The sequence below is a fragment of the Microcebus murinus genome, chromosome 9 (assembly GCF_040939455.1).
Source record: "Microcebus murinus isolate Inina chromosome 9, M.murinus_Inina_mat1.0, whole genome shotgun sequence".
Lineage (NCBI taxonomy): Eukaryota > Metazoa > Chordata > Mammalia > Primates > Cheirogaleidae > Microcebus > Microcebus murinus.
Window position 1 is genome coordinate 5,300,763 of NC_134112.1, and position 21,438 is coordinate 5,322,200.

Genomic DNA, 21,438 nt, shown 5'->3' on the forward strand with positions numbered 1-21,438 from the left:
CAGGGCCACACTGCCTGCCCCCCGCAGGAATCCAGACAAGGCGCTGAATGCCAGGCTGTGGGGAGGACCCTCCCAGAGCACCCAAGAGCCCAGGGCCAGCATCCATTGTGTTCTGTCCCTTTCTCTGTGGGTAGAGAGGTGGTGATGCTGGCCCTGAGCATGTGGACAGATGGGAGGGGGCTTCAGAAGGAAGAGCCATGGGTCTCTGCCCAGGTCACTGCCTGGGGCAAGGTAAGGTCTCAGGGAGCCCAGGGAGCAGGGACAGAGGCTCCACTCCTCACATGGTTGTTATTGGAGGTTCAGGATGTCTGACATTGGCCTCAGCTCCCCAAGAGGTCACAGCCCCATGAGGGACATGGACACCCAACACACTTCTCAGTGAGAGTCCTAACGCAGATGTACTCTAGGGCTCCAAGAACATGGAGCTCTGGTCTTGAGAAAGCTCCAAAAATTAGGTACAATAAGTTCTGCTTTGTCACAAAAGAGTTCAGCAGGCAGCAAGGCTTGGGTAGGCTTTCCAGCAGCAGCTGGGCCCGTGGCGTGAGCATACTTGGGAATCACATGTGATTCGGAGGTTGGAAGGAGGCTGGAGGGATTACTTGGGGTCAGGCATTGACTGAGCTAGCTGCCATTGCAGAGAATGTGGATTTGGCCCTGTAGACAAGCTTCCCACACCTTGCAGGGTGGCTACGATCATGGCAGGCCTCCTTGAACTCGATGGATATAAACACACACCTGTTTTCCCATGGGGTGGCATGGGACCAATGTAAAAAAGGAATTGTGATGCTTAAAGCGGTAGGAAGTGGGTGTGGGCCCAGGGGATCCGAGGAGGGCTGTGCCCACTGTGGGTGGGGACGAAGGCAGTGCCCAGAAAGGAGGAGCGCCCTGAAAGGGGAATAGAACGAGAGGCCCTGAAACCACACAGCGCCTCACTCGGGGGCGCCCCGCCCTCTGCCCACAGGAAGCTCGAGGGATGACGGTAATGAGGAAGCTGGTGCAGGTGCTGAGGAACAGCGATGCAAGGTGGCGGGAGAGGATGCTGGGCAGGGACGCAGCAGCCACCAACGCCTCTGCCAGCCTGGGATCCCGAGTGGTCACACTTACAGCCAGCGGTGTCGGGTGGCCTTGAGTCAGGGAGAAGGGCCCTCACTCGGCGAGTGCGGGCACACGCAGGCGAGCCCTCGTGTGCATGTGCAGCAGAGCGGAGAGAAGAGGCTGGGCTGACTCACCAGGGAGAGAAACAGAAACCTTGGGACCATTCACACACTCAATGTCACATCTAGTTGGTTTGACAAAACATGGGAAAGAAGAAGTGAAATTTGTTAGCTGCACTGAGATCCATGCAGTTCACTTCAGGGGACAGTTTTGGGACCAAATTATCCTTGTATGCAAATTTCCTTCCCCAGCAGCAGGTTCCAGCTGTGCCGGGAAGCCATGGTGACTGCATCTGCTTCCCACACGCTGACGCCGAGCCCCAGGGCCAGCTGCTCGGGGCCTGGGCGTGCAGGGCAGGGCTGGAAGGTGATGCGTCCTGCCACGATCCGCCTGGCTCCCCAGACGTGGGGGACATGCAGCCACAGGGGGCAGCTCGAAGGATGTCCTCCTTGCTCCTGTCCTGGCCTTGTCAGAAAGTGGACAAAGCAAGGGACGAGGTCCAGGGCTGTGGTGCTGAGCAGCCGTCTCCCCGGCCGGCCGCTCTCCAGGGCCCCTCTGCCTGCCCATGCCATGGAGGGCCATGCGCGCACCAGACACCCGGACACCCAGCCCGGCCTCGTCTCCATCTCTGCCCTTCTTTGACCTGCCTTATTGGACCTGTTGCTGGGCCTCTCGTTTTGCAAATAGAAACCCTGGGACTGTGTATTCAACTGGCTTTCCTTCCATCTGGAACAATCGCTCTTGTTTCTTTGTGGGTTCCTCCCGCCCCTCCTGCCCCTGCCCCCACACGCCCCACCGCTGCCCACGCCCTCCCCTCTCTCCTGCGGCAGTGCAGAGGGGGCGCCTGACACTCCCGTCTGCACGTGCTCCCGCCTCGCCTCGGTGCTCCCCGCCCCTCACAGGGACCTGGCTGTTCCGCAGTGGCTTAAACAAAACTGAGCCCTGTCTTCAAATCTTCCGTCCGATTTCGCTTTTCTCATTAACAGCTCACATAGGCTCTGAGCCTGGGTCAATGCTTCATCTTTCGTCCAAGCACGGATTTAGTTGTCTTTGATAGGTGGTTACTGAGCGCCCACTGTGTTCCAGGTACTTTCCTGACACCGAGGACAGGGCAGTAAGGCAAAGATCCCTGCTGGAGACACAGCCAAGTCCTCTCCTGTCTGCCCTCTTGTCTCTACTTCCCCTCTCTGCTGCTAGCACCTCTGCTCTGGGCAAACCGTCTCCCCTGCCTGGACCACATGGTCCTCCTTCCTTGTGCCCAGAGCTCCTGTCGCCTCGCCCTGTCCTTCACTCCTCCAGTGGCTCCTGGACGCATCCTCAGCCACCCGTGCTGGCTCCCTGTGTCTGTCCTCAATCTACACTTCCTGATTTATCTCCCATTTTTTCACCTGGAATACTCTTTTCCAGCCAAACTGGGCTACTGCTGTTAGACTTCCGGTCCTGATGGGCAGTAGATTTCCTTCACATGTTTATCCTGTCCTGAGTGCCTACCTTCCTACTCCCCTGATTCTGGTGCCAAAAGCCCAGTCATTCTGGAAAGCTCCGATCAGAACAGACCTCCCCCAGGAAGCTTCTTTACTCCTCCCATGAGAAGCGATGTCTCCCCCCACTGTGCTGTCCCAGCTCCTCGTCTCTGTAAAGTGCTTCTCATTGCACCTCGTTTCCTAAGTTCCTTTGTGCTGGGTCATTTGGGTGCTTGCTGGAAGGCAGGCTCTGCATCCAGATGTTCAGGGCAAACACTGGTCCTGGCACTTTCGTTGCTCCAGGCAGGTTACTCAGCTTTTCCCAGCTTCACAGTCCCCATCTGTTGAACTGGAGGGGACAGTGGAACCTGCCTGAGAGTAGGCAGGGCACACACATGGCACATGCAGGTGGCCACAGCACTGAGCACCTTGACGCTGATGAATCTTGTATGCAAGTGCACAGCTGGCACTGAGTGGGTCCTTCTATTACGTGATGTCAGGAGTGTCTCCTTTATCAAGAAAAAAAAAGATCTTTATTTTCAACTTTTTACAGCTCTAATTATTCAACAAACCAATGAAGATCTTAATTCTTCACCGTCAACACCAGGAGCCAGGGAGAGGATGCAGTGGGGACAGAGAGAACGGATGGAGCCGGCGGTCGAGTGGGCCCCCTGTGTCGGGGCAGGGACGAGAGGGCGCTCCCTAGTTAGGGTCGATGCCCCCGCTCTTGTCCTGGCTTGAATTCACTGATGGTCGTTGTGCTCGTCTTTGACTACATATCTTTAGGCTTCTAGATCTTCTGCAGGGCTCTCCGAGGTCCCTTTGCGCCTTGCTTAGCTTGTTTGCAGCACTAAGGTATCGCCGCATGGCCCAGCCTCTGCTTGGCCCCCATTCCTTTTCCTGACTCCCCACCCCTCCATTTCCAGCTCTGAGTCACACCTTCTCCCGATCCCCTCAGGGGCTGGCCCTCTGCGGCCCCACCCTCCTCACGCACCCTCCAGGCTGGAGGGACCCCGAGCTCTCCAGACTCCTAACCTCATGCCCCGCTCTGCCCACCCCGCAGCATATGCCCTGGAGATGCCTCTGGATTATCTCCTAGGGACACCTTGCCTGGGATGAACCTCACGGGGTTCGGGGGTGCTGGGAAACTCCATGTGGGATTTGTGGGTGAGTTTGGTTGGGGAGGCAGGCAAGGGAAGGCCGCTCTGAAAGCAGATTTTCATAGGTGCGATTTTCCTCCCCTTCCTGGACTTCAAAAGGGACGGGGTTGTCAAACCGACTCCTTCATGTGTATCAAATCCCACATCCCCCTGCAGAGGAGCCCTGTCCAGGTGGAGTGACAGGCAGGAGAACAGGCCTGAGGCCACTCTGCTTCTGCCTGGTGCCTTCTCGACATGGGACTTAGGGCTCCCCAGGAACCCGCAGCTGCTGCCCCTTCACCTTTCAGTGGGGCATGTGTCGTCTTCTCTGGGCAGCCGTGAAGACTGGGCTAAAGTAGGACATGCACAGCCCGGGCAGTGGCTGTAAAGGGGTTTGCTGCTTGCCAGCCACAGCTGGCATGGGATGTGGAGGGGTCTCCATCTTGTTTGGTTGTTATGGAGATTAAATGAGCTAAGGAAAATGGAAGATGCTCTGAAAACGCTAAGAGAGGCAGGAGAAGCCAATCAGCCACCCCTGCAGCACTGAGCCCAATCCTATTCTCAGTGCTTGACAGATGCTGGGGATTATAACCCCTGGGAGGAAATTGGGGTTACAATCATCATTATAACTTTCCAGGAGGAAACTGGGGGTCAGAGAGGTTAGGCTGCATGTCCAACATCACACAGACTTAGTCTGCAGAGAAGAAATTCAAACACAGGCTTAGGGGCTCCAGAATCCTGTTCTTAACCACCATGCCATATGTTTGGGACATGCCCAGGGGGATGCCTTCTAAGGCAAGGGCTGCCTCGTGTTCCTGGCTGAGGGAACTGTGCTTTGTTTTGAAATAAGCAGGAAATCACTAGAGATTTGTGTGCAGGGTAGGATCAGTAACTCGGACAGGTCCTTGCTTTAACAAAATCACTCTTGAGACCTCAGGAAGGCTGGATTGGACTAAGGAGACTTGGGGGACAGAGAGGCCATTAGGAGGCTTGTGTTGAAGGTGGCCGTGGGCTGAGACTTCATCAGCTCGTGAGTCACTTCTGGAAGCCAATGACAGCTGGTGTCTGGCCTTCCCTCGTCAGCTGCTTGGGCCACAGAGGTCGGCTGAATGGGCTTGAGTTCTCCGCTGGGGCAGACAGGCCGAGATCCAGATGGGGAAGCCAGGACAGCCTGGGGACTCTCCTGTCTTGTCTCCTGTTTTCCGTGCAGATGGACTTCAGAGAAGCCGCTTGCAGGCCCTGGGAGGTAAAGAATGAGTCTGAGTGCCGGAGCTGAGCACAGAGCCTCTTGCTCCGCTGGAACCTGCAGCCTGCAGGGTGAGGGTTCTGGCCCCTCTCCTTGGCCCTGAAGGGTGGGGCCCAGCCTTTTCTGGGGGTGCCTGACCTGAAGTGCTGCCTGTGGCCAGGCAGGCGAGTCTGTCTAAAGCAGGACAAATGTTAGAACACCCCTGTGGCCACACACTGAAGCTATGTCCTGGAAGCTGGGTTTCATGAGTAGCAATGCTAGTATTTTGTTTTTCCACTTTGATTCTGTTGTCTATATCTGGGTTGTTTCAAACTCAGGAGAGAAAGAAACTGTTAATTATTCCTCCCCTCTCAAAAAATGGGCTTGGGCTTAGGAAGAGAGGCAAGGCTGTCCCTGTGTTTGGCAGGCCAAGAAGGGCTGGCCACACACCTGGTGGGTAGACTGTGTCTAGACCTCTGGCTCCAGAGTGCCAGGAGGGGACTCTGGAAACTGCATCTTTAACAATCACCCAGGTGATTCTGAGCTTCATTTGAGGACCAAAGTCATGGCAGATGTCCCAGGCATTGGAGTCTCGGCAAGGCCGCAGGGGGAGTGAGTCTCAGGGCAGCCCCCGGCTGCGGGTGGGGTTTGCTCAGGACTAGTTGATGGCGGGAGAAGCCAGTGGGCACCTGGATGCTGGCGGCGGTGTTGGTATTCTAGGAGCCAGCGGGAGTCCCTTCCCACCTCCTTACAGGAAGTTGGGTGCACAATTTGGGAAAAGGCAGAGAGCACAGATGCTGCCTAGGCAACAGCAACTCTGGCTTCACCCCTGCAGGGTAACCTTGTGCCACCAGCTGCTGCTCTGGGTTGTGGTGCAGAGAAAAGGCCAGAAGTTTTCAGAACAACGCCCGGGGCTTTGGCAGAAGGGGGAATTCCTGATTCAGTTGTCTTGAGAACTTCCTCTGCATCCTTCACCCATTGCTCAATTGCTGGAGTGTCTCTTCTGTGCCTAGCCCTGTGTTGGAGTTGAGAGGCCATGAAAAAAACAAGACATGACTTTTGTAAGCAGCCAAAGGGATTTTATTCCTTGAGAATCTGTGCCCTTTCAATGAGAATGTGAGGTTTTGCCATGGAGCCACAAAACCTCCAAGACGTTTTACTTTGGTAGAAGATGAGACGGATCCATCAGAAACAGGCTCCGATCCTGACCCTCAGCTTCCAATTTCCAAACTCCCTGCCAACATTTCAAATATAGCTGGACTTTTAAATTTAGACCACCGCTCGGGAACAGAAGTGAAATGCAGAGAAGAGGCTGTTTCCGGCATCTCTTCAGGAGCCAGAAGGAGGTCAATGAATACTAAAGGTTTGTAGCATCAAAAGGCTATGCTGAAAATAATTCTCATGGCCACGTAAAAGGTAGTGAAAACTAAGAAATGCAGCCTATCGTCCTACCCAGTTTTGGAAATGCTCTCTCATGTCACCATGGCGCTGGTCTCCAGGACGTACTGGCCAGAGCCTGGTGACTTCCGAGTATGTTTATTGAGCTGCCTGAGATGCCGGGCTGCGAGCTGTGACATACAGCTCCGCAAACACACCCAGACGAGTTCCTCACCCTCTTGCCACCCCACCCCCTTTGAATTGCTTTCCCCCTTAGTTTTAGCCCAGGTTATTTTTAAACTAAGTGTAGACATTCTTTATTCTTTTGCTTTGTGATTGCTGAGAAATACACAAGGTGTAGCTATAAAATGATGGAACACGTTTTTACATGGGGGTGGCCTCATCACATGTATATACATGTATATGTATATGCACGTAAACAACACGCTCCTTCAGTGAGGCCATCTAAAAAGGCTAAAAAGTTAATAAAATGTGGTATACGTATACCATGGAGTACTATTCAGCTCTAAGAAACAACAGTGATATAGCACCTCTTGTATTTTCTTGGATGGGTTCCAACCCATTCTACTAAGTGAAGTATCCCAAGAATGGAAAAACAAGCACCACATATACTCACCAGCAAATCTGTATTAACTGAGCAGCACCTTAGTGGACACATAGGAGCTACAGTAATAGGGTATTGGGTGGGTGGGAGGGGGCAGAGGGGTGGGTATATACATACATGATGAGTGAGATGTGCACCGTCTGGGAGATGGTCACGCTTGAAGATCAGACTTGTGGGGGGGGGGGCAAGGGCATTATTTGAAACCTTAAAATTTGTAGCCCCATAATATGCTGAAATAAAAAAAAAAAAGTTCTTCCAAAGACGCTGGCTTGGAAAGAGTCATTGTTGGAGTCCTCTTTGGGTACTGATGGCAGGCCTGATGTGAAGCCCACACACTCCATTACACTGAAGTTTCACCTCGTTTGGATCCAGTGTTGTGCCACGCAGAGTCAGCCACCTCACCTTACTAGATCTGAACCCAAATGAGGTGTGGGCACTCATCCAAGGGGGAGGGCTTGCAACAGTGCAGCTCTGCAGCAGGGCCAGAGAGCCTCCCGGCCCTGCCCCCACCCCCCGGCAGAGAGTGCTGCTTTGCGAAGTTACTCTCCTGAAGGTGCAGTCACTGTCCTGTGTCCTCTGTGCTCCCACCATGCTGGGCCTGGGCCACTGGCAGCATTTCTGGGGTGTGCTGGGGACAGCTGGAAATGTATTTTTTGTTGCTGTCTACCTCCCCTTGCCCTCGAGACTGTGGACTCAGAATTCCAAGCCCAGCACAGCGACAGGTGCGCGGTGGGCTGACCTGAATTGTTGTGCTGGCAACGACACGATATCTATATGATCTTTATGTATCTAACACTTCCAACTTGTATTGCAACTGCCCCTAGCCCAGCTCTTCCTCCTCACTACTGGGATCTAACTGGGAAGGAGTCTACAGCAGATTCCTGCTCTTATACTGGTGTGGACTTCGTGGGATAGGGCAGACAGAGTATTCGTTGCATTTATTTGTTCTATGACTACAGAAGAAGCATTTCCAAATGTGTACGAAAGGATACTCTATTCCTCCAGTGGTACATCCCTTGTTCACAGCCAAACAGCAGTAATTTAACATTGTCCCAGAGGCAGAATGGAAATATGACTGCAATTTCTCATTTACAATCCTGTGCATGTACTTGCTGGAAGGGCAGTTAAAGACCTACAGCTGTATTAGGTACAAACAGATTCGACCTTAACAATCACCACACACAACATTATAAAAAAGTGTATTAGAAAGTATTGGAAACAATATTGCATATTAAAATCTGATTACATGTGTTCACAGTGAGTGCCATTGCACCAAAAGCATATGTGCTTCTTTTTTTTGATGCCTGTACATCTTAAATAAGTCTAATTTTGGCTCATTTTAAAGTAAAAAACATTGAAACAAAAGAGAGAGACCTGGATTTTAAACAGAGTTGACCGATCATTGTTGCTGGAACTGAAGAAGTGAAGCGTGGAGAAGCACGTTTGTGTCATGACTGGTCTACATGGAGTCCAGTTCCTCTCGCTTTTGTTTTGGCAGGAAGAGGGTGCTACAAGAGTCACAGTGCAGTCAAAACAAAACAAAACAAGAAGAAAAAGCACAAAAATAGGGGCGAAACCCATAAAATAAACCCATATCTCAGGCAGCTCTCTTTCTCAATGAAGATTCTAAGATTTTATTATCTGGTTGATTCTAAATTTGAAATGGAACATGCTGGTACCTGAAACAATTGGTGCTGGGACATGCCCTTTGGTGATAATGCAGCAATAATGCAATGACTTTTAGTGACTTGGAATTAGGACAATCACACCGTCTAGGTACAAATTACAGAAGAAGCGTGGAGCAAAGAGCGGAGGCCAGGCTTGCCACATCGTGGGAGGCTGGGGTGACAGGGAGGCGGAGGGAATGAGAAACAGCGATTTCTAGCTGTACTCAACAGGTCAGCCTGCTACTGGTAACCCTCCTGTCTCTGATATTTATTTTAAATACAGTGAGGATGCAGGGAATCTACGCACATAGCAGTACACAGCGGTACCCAAGACACACACTCACGCCATCATACAACAGAACAAACCACAGAACAAAAAGTGTGAGCTCATGCAAAATCCTACATTTACCAGCTAGAAGAAAAACTTCAGCAACTTTTGGTACATAATATGGCCACCTTTCAAACATAATTTAATTACTTGTTGACATAATATGAAACCTTACTTTAAATACAATAGCTTCAAAGAAAAATGGTGTTACAATATAAATCCACAACAAAAGATATGTAAATAGACATTTATATTGGCTATAAAAGGCAGTGAGAGGAAAGGGAAAGGCATTTTAGAAAAGAATTCCTGCTGCCACTATTTACAGTTCTGGGTTAAGCTTTGTTTGGAGCCACTTAAAAAGTAATTCCTGTCAACCAACTGTCTCTGTGGGGTGGATGGAAAAGAACAGGGTAGGTGAAATTTGCCAGGAAAACGGAAATCTAAGGAGGCTCTTGGAGATTTAAGATATTAAATCTTTGAAGGTACTAATTTGGATAGGCATATGTTTCTCTGCACTGGCATATTGAACGACAGCTGTCCACCACCCTGCCTCTCTCTCCCTTCACTCAGCGCACCGGTGTGGCAGAAGGTAAATTATTACAATTTTGTTTATTCCAGTTTCAAAATGCCACACCATTCTGTAAGCAAAGAAATCTATGACTCAAGAATGATATCTTTGTAAATTCCCTCCTCTCAACAAAACCCAAATGTCCACAAGGAAATACATTTTTGAAGACTGAAGGAAGAATAATTCATTTATAGAATTTGTGATTCTAAAGGAGAACAAGTCCCACTTAATATTGCTGATTGAGAAAATTCTTCAAGTGCTTTTATTTTTGGAAGGCTTCCCAGACCTTTGATTGGTTTAGAATTCATTTAGATCAGTGGTTCTCGACCAGGAGTGTTCGCCTACCCCTGCCCCTGGGACGTGTGAGAACGGCAATCATCAATCGGGGACACTGTTGGCATATGCTGGGTCGCCACCAGGGATGCTGCTGAGCACCACACAAAGCACGGGAAGGTTTCCCCACAACAAATAATCATCCAGCTCAGAATGTCAGCAGTGCTGAGACTAAGACCCCTGGTTTAAATTAAATGCTGAGATGCTTATATACAATTTCCCCTCTGTTTCTTCATGTTCACTTTAGTACGGTTTTGGCAAAGACAAGTACCATAAATATTTGAAATTGTATATCTTTCTTTGGTTGGGAGTAATGACCTTAATGATGGCATTAATCTTGAGAGACACTCTTCCTGGGTGCGACTAGAACCCCCACACACTTGACTCGGGCCTCAGTGCATCCATGCCTTAGCACGGGTGGGCGGGGTGGCCTCCTGCCTTTCCTGGTAGACCTGCTGGCCCTTACTCTCTGGGGCATCCGGATTGGGCAGGCGATTGCTCTGTAAATTCCAATATCCTTCAGCAATACCAGTTGCAAACCACTCATCCTATCTGTGTGGACACACATGCTGCTTTGTCTTTATGGTAGAGAGTGTCAGCATGTTTGAAAATTTAGTTGCAAACAGGTGAATTCTGTATATTAGTGACAGAGACCCTGGGCTTCACATATATCATTGATCTAAAAATTAATGAACCTTCTAAATCATTATTTTATGGGTTTTAAAACAAGAATAATATACAAGGAGGGTAGGGAAAGAAATTTACTAACACTAGGAAATCCAGGCCTGCAGCTACAAACAAATGTATATTATTAAAATGAGGGCTAGGATTGGACTTCTGTAGGAAAATAGACTTCAGGTCTTACGTACAACCAGCCAGGCGAGGAAGAGACAACCAGAGAAACGAGTGTAGATTTGAAATGAAGCTTTGGTTTCTGAGGAATTTTACTGTTTGAAAGGTTCAAAAAGAATTAAGGTCCAAATTTTGGGACTGGTGTTTAAAATGTAGTGATAGACTTTTTAGGCTATTAAAGGCGTGGGAATGGAAAAGCAGGAAACAGGGCTCTCCAGATACGCCCACAGGAAGACGGAGTTCATCCTACCTGGCCAAGCCTAGGGAGGCCCAGCATTGCCTGAGCGACACCCTCGAAGCCTAGAAACCGAGGAGGGGTCTAACAGGCTCCCTAACACCCCTGCCCTCTGCCCAGGCAGCCCAACAGACACAAGTTTTCCCAATTCATTTTCCTATGCAGAATATGACTTAAAATACTATTTTCTTTCAGAAGGTGCAGGCTTTCTGCCCTAGATGCATGTGGCTCGTGGCTGTGGCTTTGGCATGGGTCGCTGGCCCTACTGCATCCAGACCTCCCAGGCAGCCACACACCTGTCCGGTTTGCTCACCTGCAGAGAAACACCCCGGCCATGTGCTGCTTCTGGGGACCTGGGGAAGACACCTGGTGTACAAAGCCCGTGCTTAGCACAGGCACCAGCTCACCCCTCCCCGGGCTTTGGCCTGTTTCACATAATTCTCTGCACGTCGCGACTATTTGGAGAAAGGGACTCTAGGAAGCAGCAAGTGAGGGGTTTCAGCTAGTTCTAGGGAGAGACAGCAGTTCTGGGTGCGCCCGGTGCCTCCCTGCCTGCAACAATACAAATCTCCTTGTTTTCAAAAGCAAATCAAACCCGAAACAACTTAAAAAAATCAAAACCACCTATGAATGGAAAGGCAGCGCGCGCGGAGCGGCCAGCCCGGGCGGCGCAGGGGCGGCGGCCGCCTTAGCTCAGGTGGAAGCGGTGCTCCCCGCGCGTTATGTGCGACGAGAACTCGTAGCGGTCCTGGCTGTGGTAGCCGCACATGTTGCACTCAAAAGGATCACGGAAGCCGTGGCAGCCCATGTGGATGGTGTACATGACGTGGTCGAGGAAGAGCACCCTGCAGTGTTCGCACTTGTACACCTTCATCTGCTCGCCGCTCAGGCTCACCACGCGCAGGGCGTCGTGCGCGCCGTCGGACGCGGCGCGCAGCAGCTCGTAGGCGCGCTGCTCGTCCTTGAGGCCCAGGCCGTTGCGCGCGTGCGGCGCCATGTGGTTGGTCAGGTAGATGAGGCCGCCGCGCTGCTCCTCCGCGTTGCTCTCGGTGTCCGTGGAGTCGTGGCCGCTGTTGCTCGGCGACGCCTCGCGCTCCGAGGGCGCCGGCTTGGCCTTGGCGAGCAGCAGCAGGTTCTCCACCGCGCCGTCCTGCGCCGCGGGGCTGGGCCGCGGGCCGCCGTCGCCCGCGCCCTTGTGCAGCGGGAACAGCGGGCTGATGACCGGGACCGCGTCGGCGCCCGGCGGCGTCTGCACCAGCGGCCGCAGGGACTCGGCCCCCAGGTAGCTGATGGCGTTGTTGATGGCTTGGTCCATCACGTGCGACTTCATCATCTCGCTCTCCTTCTCGTAGCTGGCGCTGCTGTCGTAGGCCAGGTCCGGCAGGCACTTGTCCCCTGTGGGTGGCGGGCGACAGTGAGTGAGGCGGCCAACAGCTCGTCCGCGGAGGGAGTGGCGGGCCGGCCACGCGCCGCCACGGGGGAGGCACGCGCCTGCCTGCTGGCCCTGGCCCCGGCCTAGCCACTGCGGGCACTTAACGAAATTTGATTGGATAGATAAATAGAAAGAATTGGGGAACCGGGCCGGCGCGGTGGCTCACGCCTGTAATCCCAGCACTCTGGGAGGCCGAGGCGGGCGGATCGCTCAAGATCAGGAGTTCAGCCTGACCAAGAGCGAGACCCCCGTCTCTACTAAAAACAGAAATAAATTAATTGGCCAACTAAAAATATATAGAAAAATAAAAATTAGCCGGGCATGGTGGCGCATGCCTGTAGTCCCAGCTACTCAGGAGGCTGAGGCAGGAGGATTGCTTGAGCCCAGGAGTTTGAGGTTGCTGTGAGCTAGGCTGATGCAATGGCACTCTAGCCCGGACAACACAGTGAGATTCTGTCTCAAAAAAAAAAAAAAAAGGATAGAGGAATCAAAGATCGTGCCAATTTAAACAGTACACATTTAAATGGCCAAAACCCAATGCTTGTGCCTTTTATTAAGGATGGTAGAATTCAACATCATCTTTAACTTAATATTATTTAATTTAATTATACCATTATAGTTCATTTAATATTTTAAATTATGTCTTTTCAATAGAATGTTCTAAGTAAGTTACAACAAATGGCTTATTTATCATATATTTATGTAACTCCAACACATAGTAATTATATTATGGTTCATAATAATGTGCCATATAGATATTTAAAATAATATTATGATATAATATTAAATCATGATTTTAATAGTCTGGAATAAAATTCAATTAAAATATAGGATGACTACATATCATTTATAATAAAATTATATATTTCCTATAAATAACACAAAGGTAAATGGGCTCTAATTCATGATGTGAGTAAAAAGGATACTCAGACCTAAAAAATAATTCTCCATAATTGGCAGCACAGAAGCATATGGTAAAAAGTAGGAAGCAAAACAAGGAAGCTACAGGGGAAAATGGTAGGCTACTCATCTATTATTTTTGAAAAGTACTGATAATTAGTGATGTACAAGGAACTATTGCTAAGGACCCAGCAGTGACTGGGTCCTGGCCTCTAGAGCCTTATGGTCTAATATCATTGGTTTGTAGGAGAAGATGTGCTCACATGTCATTATAGGTTAGAAGAAGCAATTATACAGCATTACTGACACCACACAAGCTTTTTCTGCTTTTGTGTCAAGGTGCTGAATGTCTTGTTACACTAACCCCAGAAGAGAATGAACCCATTTGGGTTTGTACCCAAGTCTGTCCCTCTATCATACCTTGGCAAGCAGAGCAGGAGAGTGGACTTTGTGGCCAGTTTTGCTGAATATAAAAGTGTTTGTAGCCCCACCCAAAATGGTGCTTCCCCACCTCCTCATCCTGTCTCTCCTTAAAGTCATGGTTCTGTGGTTTCCCACACAACCATTGAAATCTGTCGTTTCCAAAACTTGGTATCGATAAAAAATGGTTGTAGGAAAAAAAATCAGCATATATTCCAGATTCATATGGTATATGGAAACTACCCATAGAATTTCTCTTCCCTATATCCCCCCAAAATGAGAAAAATAAAAACCTACAAAATTTACCAACAGCAATCAGATAAATGAAGGAATATATCCTAATGAAACACACACACACACAAACACACACACACACACACTCCAAGACCAGGGAAAGAAACAGAAAATGCTGGGATGAGATATTGGGCAAAGCCTGGCTGCTAATCTCACCTCCAGAAACCTTAGGTGTGCATCAACAACATCCTCATCATTTTCCCTAATATCCTCATGTCTATACAGAAACAAGTCAAACATTTAATAGGTATCTGATGCCTGATTAAAGAGCAGCTGAAACTCTGCTAGTAAGAACCAGATGACGGTGGAGAAGTACATAGTGAGGCTGGCTCTCTAAGTTAGAAGCAAAGTCCTCCATGGTCTATGCTGAAGAGGAAGATGGCCCAAAGCCCCCAGAGTATTTGCTGTGGGAATGGGAAGCACTCCCCAACGAGGTACAGTGCTGCTAGTTTAGGCCACATAACCAAATCTCAGAACAAGGGAGAGAGAGAGCAAAGGAAAAGTATTTTAACAAAGGTTGCACTCTGCCTCACTCAAATTAACTCCAAGCCCATCCTTGACAGTCTTTCAGGCTTTAGAAAACTTGATAGAAACTCAACAGCTCTCACAGGAAAAAAAAAGTCCCAATGGGAAGAATGTTGAAATGTCAGTCAACCTGTATCAGACCAAGCAAAATAAGCAAGATGAAAGGAATTGTCATGGTTACTATGAAAATATTTTCTAGCAATACAGGGGAAGAAAGGAAGTAAAACATAGACCAATAAGCCAATCTTTGGTTGGGGGGAGACCTTAATTCAAGGAAAAAAGGAAATGTCTCATAAATGTTTCATGACATGAAGTCAAATTTTAAAAATATTCAAAGATGACATGTAAAAACAATAGAGTGAGAGGAAAAAAGATCTCAGCTCTCAGGAAACAAAATGAAGGACAAAGCAATATTATTACAGAATTAATACATATATTAGAAATAGAGAGTAATAGAACAGAAACTACTAAAAATTGAATTACTGACATATAGGAAAAATATAACAGTGAACAAATGTAAAAAAGACAAATAAAAATAAGCTTAAAGAAATGCTAACAGATGTGGAAGACAAATTATCCAACATATGGACAATTGGTATCCTTGAACAGAGAGCACAGTAGATAGAACAAAACATAAATTTACATAAAAAACAATTTCCCAGAAAAAAAGAGAAAAAAAGGGAATCTCTAGATTAAAATAGCAGGAAATTTTTATTTAGAATGCAAAACACCAAGATACACCCTAGCTAGGTTATTTAACTTTAAGGTTAAAGACAAAACCCTTCAGGCATTCTGGGAGAACATGAAAATCATCTTAAAGAAGAAAAAAGTCAGACTGGCCTTAGACATCTCCACAGCAACATTTGATAGGCAATGCCATTAGGCAACATGGCAAATCCAAAAGTTCTTAGAAGGGGAAAAGAAAAAGAGTGATCCAAGACCATACACTGTCAAGATGCTCTTCAAGTATGAAGGCAACAGGCTGATCTCCTCAAACACAAAACAATGGTGGAAACAGAACACCTATAAACCATTTTGAAAAAGTTGCTTGAATGTAAAGTACAATCAATTAAAAGATTATTCAAAATAAACAGAAATAATAAAGGAGCTGGGTCGGATCCTTGAATCTGTTTAGAGAGCTTGTAACAAATAGCTAACCTACTATAACTATTATGATTATAGAACAGAATGCGAATATTATGAAGCTAGACAATGTAAAAATAATAATATAACTGTGAACACAGGGAACTAGAATAATGTCCTTATTTTCAAAGCAATGAGCCAGTAGATACTCCTAAATTCAAACAAGTTGATTAAAAACAAATTGAAAGTTCTTAATGATTTTCACATATGTATTTTTAATCTTAGAGGATCCTTTAAAATAATATTCATTTCTGTAAGAGAATGGTTATTAGAAGATCATCCAGTCCTTCAGTTTTGTTAGGGTTCTTTTTTATCTCCCAAATTTAAGATATGTATAAAATGATAAAATCTTTAGGAAAGTATTTATTTCATACCTATCTATCCACCAGTACACCCATTCATCAACCTATCCACTCACAACATACATAGAAAGATATTTACAATGATACTTAATAACTTTTAATAGTGGCTATTTCTGGATGTTGGGTTTTATGGTGATTTGAAAACATTAATTTTTGCATTAAAATACTTTATATTAACTATGTCAATAATACAACAGAGTTTCTTTTTCTTACAAAAGAAGAAAATATATCAAGATAATTACAATAGGTAGCAGGAATATTGATAATTGTTATTTTTCTCTTCATGCTTTTCTATATTTTAATAATGTTCTCACCACAATCACCAGACCAAAAATAACGATTCGCATTGCTATTTAATATTATCATCTTTCTGACTGAATTCATGGATCCTGTTGACCTGAATCTGATTATCTCGGAGGGTGAGATCTTTGATGGCCCTAATGTTGAGGAATGTTGCTGGCAAAACAAATATTTATTCATACTCATGCTGAAGTTTAATGTAAAAAATTAATCATAGCTCATATATCAATAAAGCTAAAATATATGCCCTTTTGAGTAATATTCAATATGACAATAATATCCTCTTACATTTTAAGGTGCTTTCTAGTGTTGAGGGCACTGTCACATCCATCATCCCTTTTGATTCTCAGAGTAGTTCTGAGGAGGCAGGGAGACAGGCCCATTGCACAGATGGCAACACTGAGTCCAGTGCTGTGCTCAAGGCCACCAGTTGGTCCCAGCTGGAGCTGGACCCAGGAGGTCTGTCCACTCCCCCACCACTGGGCCGGATACACGAGAACGGCTGGTGTGGCTACCCACTGTGGCTGAGCCATGTGAAGGGCAGACTCCGCGTCCCCGAGGTGAAAGGGCACTGGAGATCCAGCTGCCTTTTTATTTTAGAGATGGAGAACTGGACGCCTGGGAGTCACACAGTAGAAGGAAGTCCCAAGGAGTTGGAGCGGGGTAGGTATTTTAGGGCAGAAGAGGCGTTATTTGAGAAGTGAGCTGGCAATCTTCAGCTCATGGGGAAATACCCAGACGCCGCAGCTGCTCATGAGCCTTTTGCTTCAAGCTCCACTTCTGCTGCCCTTGTCCTACTGTTCCCATCACGTTCTTCCTCGTGTGCCCAACTTCTCCCCTGTCGCCTTGGCTTTGCTCTATCATGCTCGTTTTTTTTTTTTCTTTTCATTTAATAAGGAAGCCTCTCAAGACCACACCCACGTCGTGGTCTCGCCCGGAGTGGCTCCGGCAGAGTTTCGCAGACGAGTTCCTCACTTGGTTTGAAGCCTCCCAAAGCTAAAAGGGGCTGCAACTGTTCACTCACCAAAGCACTGGCACCGCACAGGCTCCCGCCCTGACGGAGGAGGCTGCCCTGCTTCCCGAGGACAGTAGCTCTCCACAGCCCCGCCCATGTCCCAGCACCCATCTCCCCAGGGGCCCAGTGCTGTGGAACCCCCCTGCTTATGCTCAGCACAGGATCCACCCCTCCTCTGCTCCGGACACCGAGCTCTCCTTCGCTCTCGTGGCGGAAAGTCGCACGTGTATGCGGGCAGCTCCCGACATGGGGTCTCTAGACCGTGGCCTTATTCTTTTTTCACACCGAGCCCTTCCTTCCCTTGCTCCTGCCAGGCTCCAATCTATGACTAGTCTCTCCGTAATCAACAGATCAAAATGGAGCCTTATTTAAAGTTGCAAGAGGGAGGCTGGTGCCCAAGAACTTGGCCTCCGCTCTGTCCTCCGGCTCTGGGCCCCTGGGCCCCACTAACCACGGTTCTACCATCCCCACGTGCCCCAGACAGCAGGAGGCGCTTGAAAATCAGCACATCAAAAGCAGACCCCTATCTTCCCCCATATCCTGGCTCCATCCTCTCTGTGGAGGGCGCACACTCTACTGGAGTCAGCATGGCTCACAGCGTCCCTCACCCGGGCCTGCCCTGACCCAGCCTGCCTTTCGCCAAGCCCTGCCCACGCGCCCCCTTTCCATGCCTGCTGCTGCGCCTCCCGCTCGCCCTCCTCTGTCCGGTTTTGGCACCTGCTGTCTCTGCCTTCCAAGCTGTTTATTTCAAAAGCATGTCAATTCTTCTTTCCTGCCGACTGACTGAGGGGTCCAGTTCTCACTGTGGCAGCCCAAGGCCATTTATCCTGTGGTCAGAGCTACAGGGACAGCTTCTCTGCTCTTGCTTCCCCGGTGGGTACCGGGGTTAAGCCAGCTCCTTCATCAGGTCCCGACTCTGCCTCCTGCGACTGCATCCCTGTGTCTCTTTATTTTTACCTGCCCGCCTAGAACTCTCCATTCCTCCCACACCCATAACGTGCCAGAATCCATCCTCTCCCAAGGTCTGTCTCTGCTTCATGAAGCTTTTGCTGGTCCTCTTTCCGGGACGGAGCCGACCTCCACGCTGAGGATTCTCAACGTGCCCACACCCCTGGGGGCTCTGCAAGCCCACCATCACCCTGTGAGATGCTGACGTGCAGAGGCAGAGCCCTCTCGTCAAGGTGACAAAGCGAGCCAGCAGCTCCACACCGACCTCAGGTTTGTTCCCGAGCCTAGCACCTTTCCACTCGGACACCTGCCACACCATCCGTGTTGACTTACGGTGGGTGCCTGCCCTGGGTGACAGGTGCTGGTGTGCCTGTCTATCGTCTACGCTAGGCAGTGGCTCCTCGGGGAAAGGGTGTTTATCCCTCACGGTACCTGGCACAGGTGGGGCTTCCATGGTCAGAATAGCAATTCGCCATGCCCTGTCTTCACTAGACACTCATGGGGCCATCCGCTGTGTGATTCCTCCCGCTAACCCTTCCCAGTCCCCCATAAGGGGGGCGCTATGAGCTCAGAGCGGCTGGTCAGAGGCGGGTGTCCTGCTGTGCGGCGCCCCCTCCCGACCCGTGTGCACGGATCCGGCCGCACCAGAGGGACGATGTCCACAGGCAGATCACACTGCGGACCCCAGAGGCTGCAGAGTCACACCTAGCAAAAACTGGTGGGAACAGGTTTGTTATTTTTAAGACCCTTATTGGAAAAACACTAAGATATTTAAGAAATATTAAACTTGCCAATTTTTGCTTTTTGAAAAATAAAATTTCTTTTCCTTTATTCTAACTTCAACTAATTTCCACTTTTGCCTAAAACACCTGCATAGTTGTTTTTTAAGAGACAGCAAACGTTTAACTCTTACCAAGAAATTTCTGAGGCATAGAGCTCTTACGTTTGGCGACGTTACTTGCTAGTCTGTCCAGCACGAGGGATCTCTCTGATCCTATCTTGCACAGGTCTTCTGCCATTTCACTGTGATTAGTTTCTTCTTTAATGACTAAAGTCAAAGACAGTTAGAGAGGCCAGTTTAGAAACTCTTACGTTTGAAGGATTCAGTTGTGTCCAGTGTTAAATATGACATTTGTTAAGTGCCTACAAGAGCCAGGCCCTTTGTCGAGGTCATTTCTGATCTTCTCAACAATTCTGCCAGGAGAGAATGGCCCTAGCAATGCCAGTGACCGGCCACCTGCTAATGCTCCTTCCACCAACACCTGCTAACTGCACATCACCCCCTAACACCAAAAGAACAAGCACCACCACCATTGCCAGAGGCTGGAAGGGGATCCTGTAAGTGTGTCCCTTTGAAGGGTCTTTTTAACTTTTCAAAATACTCTCAAATACACTACCTCAGTCAGTCCTAGCAATAGCCCTCTGAGATGCAAAGAACTGTCACATCTAGAAATGACCTAAGGCTTTGACTCCACCAACTGGTGCAGCAAACTGAGATGCATAAGTGCGGCCTCTCAAGATCCTACAGCAAATCTTGGCAATGTGGGGAAGAAACCATTGCTACTTATCCCTGAGCACACAACGACCTCCGGGAAATCAAATAACACCTGCATATTGTAGAAAATGGAAATTAAGGAGGTAAAAGTTGATGTATGGGCTATTTCTAGTCAGTCTCTATTTTTCCATATCATCTCTTTCTTTCCATAACTGAAGGTACAACTTTGTATCCTGCATGGTCCCATTAACTTCTACTTTTTATGATTGGGTTTTTTGAAATACAACCCTTTCAGTTCTCTGCAAGTTGTCCTAAACTATAAGGAGCTGAACACGTACACTGATCACCTTCTGAATATCTAATCAACTCTTACAGCACTGTTTCTTCCCTGTGCTTCCTCCTTCCTCAGGTATCACCCTGCTTGATCACAGGGCCATGGCAGGTTTGTCTCTCTCTGTTATTGATTTGTCAGTCTGTTCTTCCCAAGGTTCCATCCATTCCAGCTACATTTTCATATAGTGCTAGATATTACCCTTCTTTTTAAAAAAGTTATCAATTCTCTCATTTATTTATCCAGATATACTTTACAATATATGGTTACCAAATTCCAATAAGATTTACAGAAGAATTTCATGTTGAATCTGTGCTGGATTTGGGGGAAGCCCATGGACAGTGTCTGGACTTCTGCCCTTCTTCAGTCTTCCAGGGTTGCTTTCTTGCCTCAGAACGTTTGATAGTTTTCCTCATTGTGTCCTGCACGTTACTCGCTAAGATGATTTCTAAGTATTTTACATCTCCATTGCTATTATGAATGCCACTTTGAAAACATATATTTCAATTTGGTTATTCTTGCTGGTATATTTTATATTTTAACATTGGACATATGTGTTTCTTATTAAATGGGCAAACATATGTTGCCTACACCTTGATTTATATGCAGGATAAACATCAATCTATAAAACCCAATTCCACTAGTCGTATACTTTATCTATCAAGCTAGATGTCAGCTTCCCAACGTGTCCATCCTTCTCTGCAAAGCGAAGGCCTCCCGAGAGCCTGGCCCCCCAGAATGGATCACGGCACGGAATAAACGAGCCCACAGCTCCCGAATCACTGTCTCTGTCCTCACCTGCATGGATCTGCAGGGCTCGTGACACAGTTTGTGTCCCTAGGGCTCAAGAGAAACTTATTTTTTTCTGTAAAGATATTAAGAATAGGCGACCTAAATCCTTTTACTAAGAGAAATTATATCCGGAAAAATATATCTTTTCCTACATCTTCTAAGCTAGGCTTTGTTTTTAGCTAGTGGGCGGGCCCAACCCAGGGGGCTTTGGGAGTAAAAGAGACTACTCGCTGCCCCTCTGAGCATGGGCTGTTTCAGAGGGAGCTGTGGAGGGACAGGAGAGGAAAGATGCCCAAGGAGGCACAGGCCAACCACCCTGCACAGCACAGCTGAGGTGACTGACACCCCCGGAGCCCAGCCTGCCTGGCCAGCTCCAAATGCAGTCTAGGTGGGCTTTCGCTAAAGTCCTTTTATGGATCCCCTCGACACTGCTAGCTCCTTAACCTAGCACTTGCTGCACACTTACAAGGGTGTTGGCACGGGTCAATTAAAAGATGTCTGAAAGGTGTCTCTA

General features: G+C 48.3%; 1 protein-coding gene across 11 annotated transcripts in view; it reads right to left on the minus strand.

The window, feature by feature from the left end:
• Positions 1 to 6,672: 6,672 nt before the first annotated feature.
• IKZF1 (IKAROS family zinc finger 1) overlaps positions 6,673 to 21,438 on the minus strand; it is a 94,334-nt gene continuing 79,568 nt past the window's right edge. For 8 of the 11 annotated variants that reach the window (XM_012735989.2, XM_012735994.2, XM_012736006.2 and 5 more), the window contains 2 exons: positions 19,220 to 19,354; positions 6,673 to 12,362 (listed from right to left, as the gene is read on the minus strand). In XM_012735989.2, coding sequence (XP_012591443.1) covers positions 11,656 to 12,362; positions 19,220 to 19,354 — 842 coding nt within the window. In that variant the 3' untranslated portion in view covers positions 6,673 to 11,655. The remainder of the gene's footprint in view (positions 12,363 to 19,219; positions 19,355 to 21,438) is intronic. The other 3 variants (XM_012736008.3, XM_012735991.3, XM_012736005.3) reach the window with 1 other exon arrangement.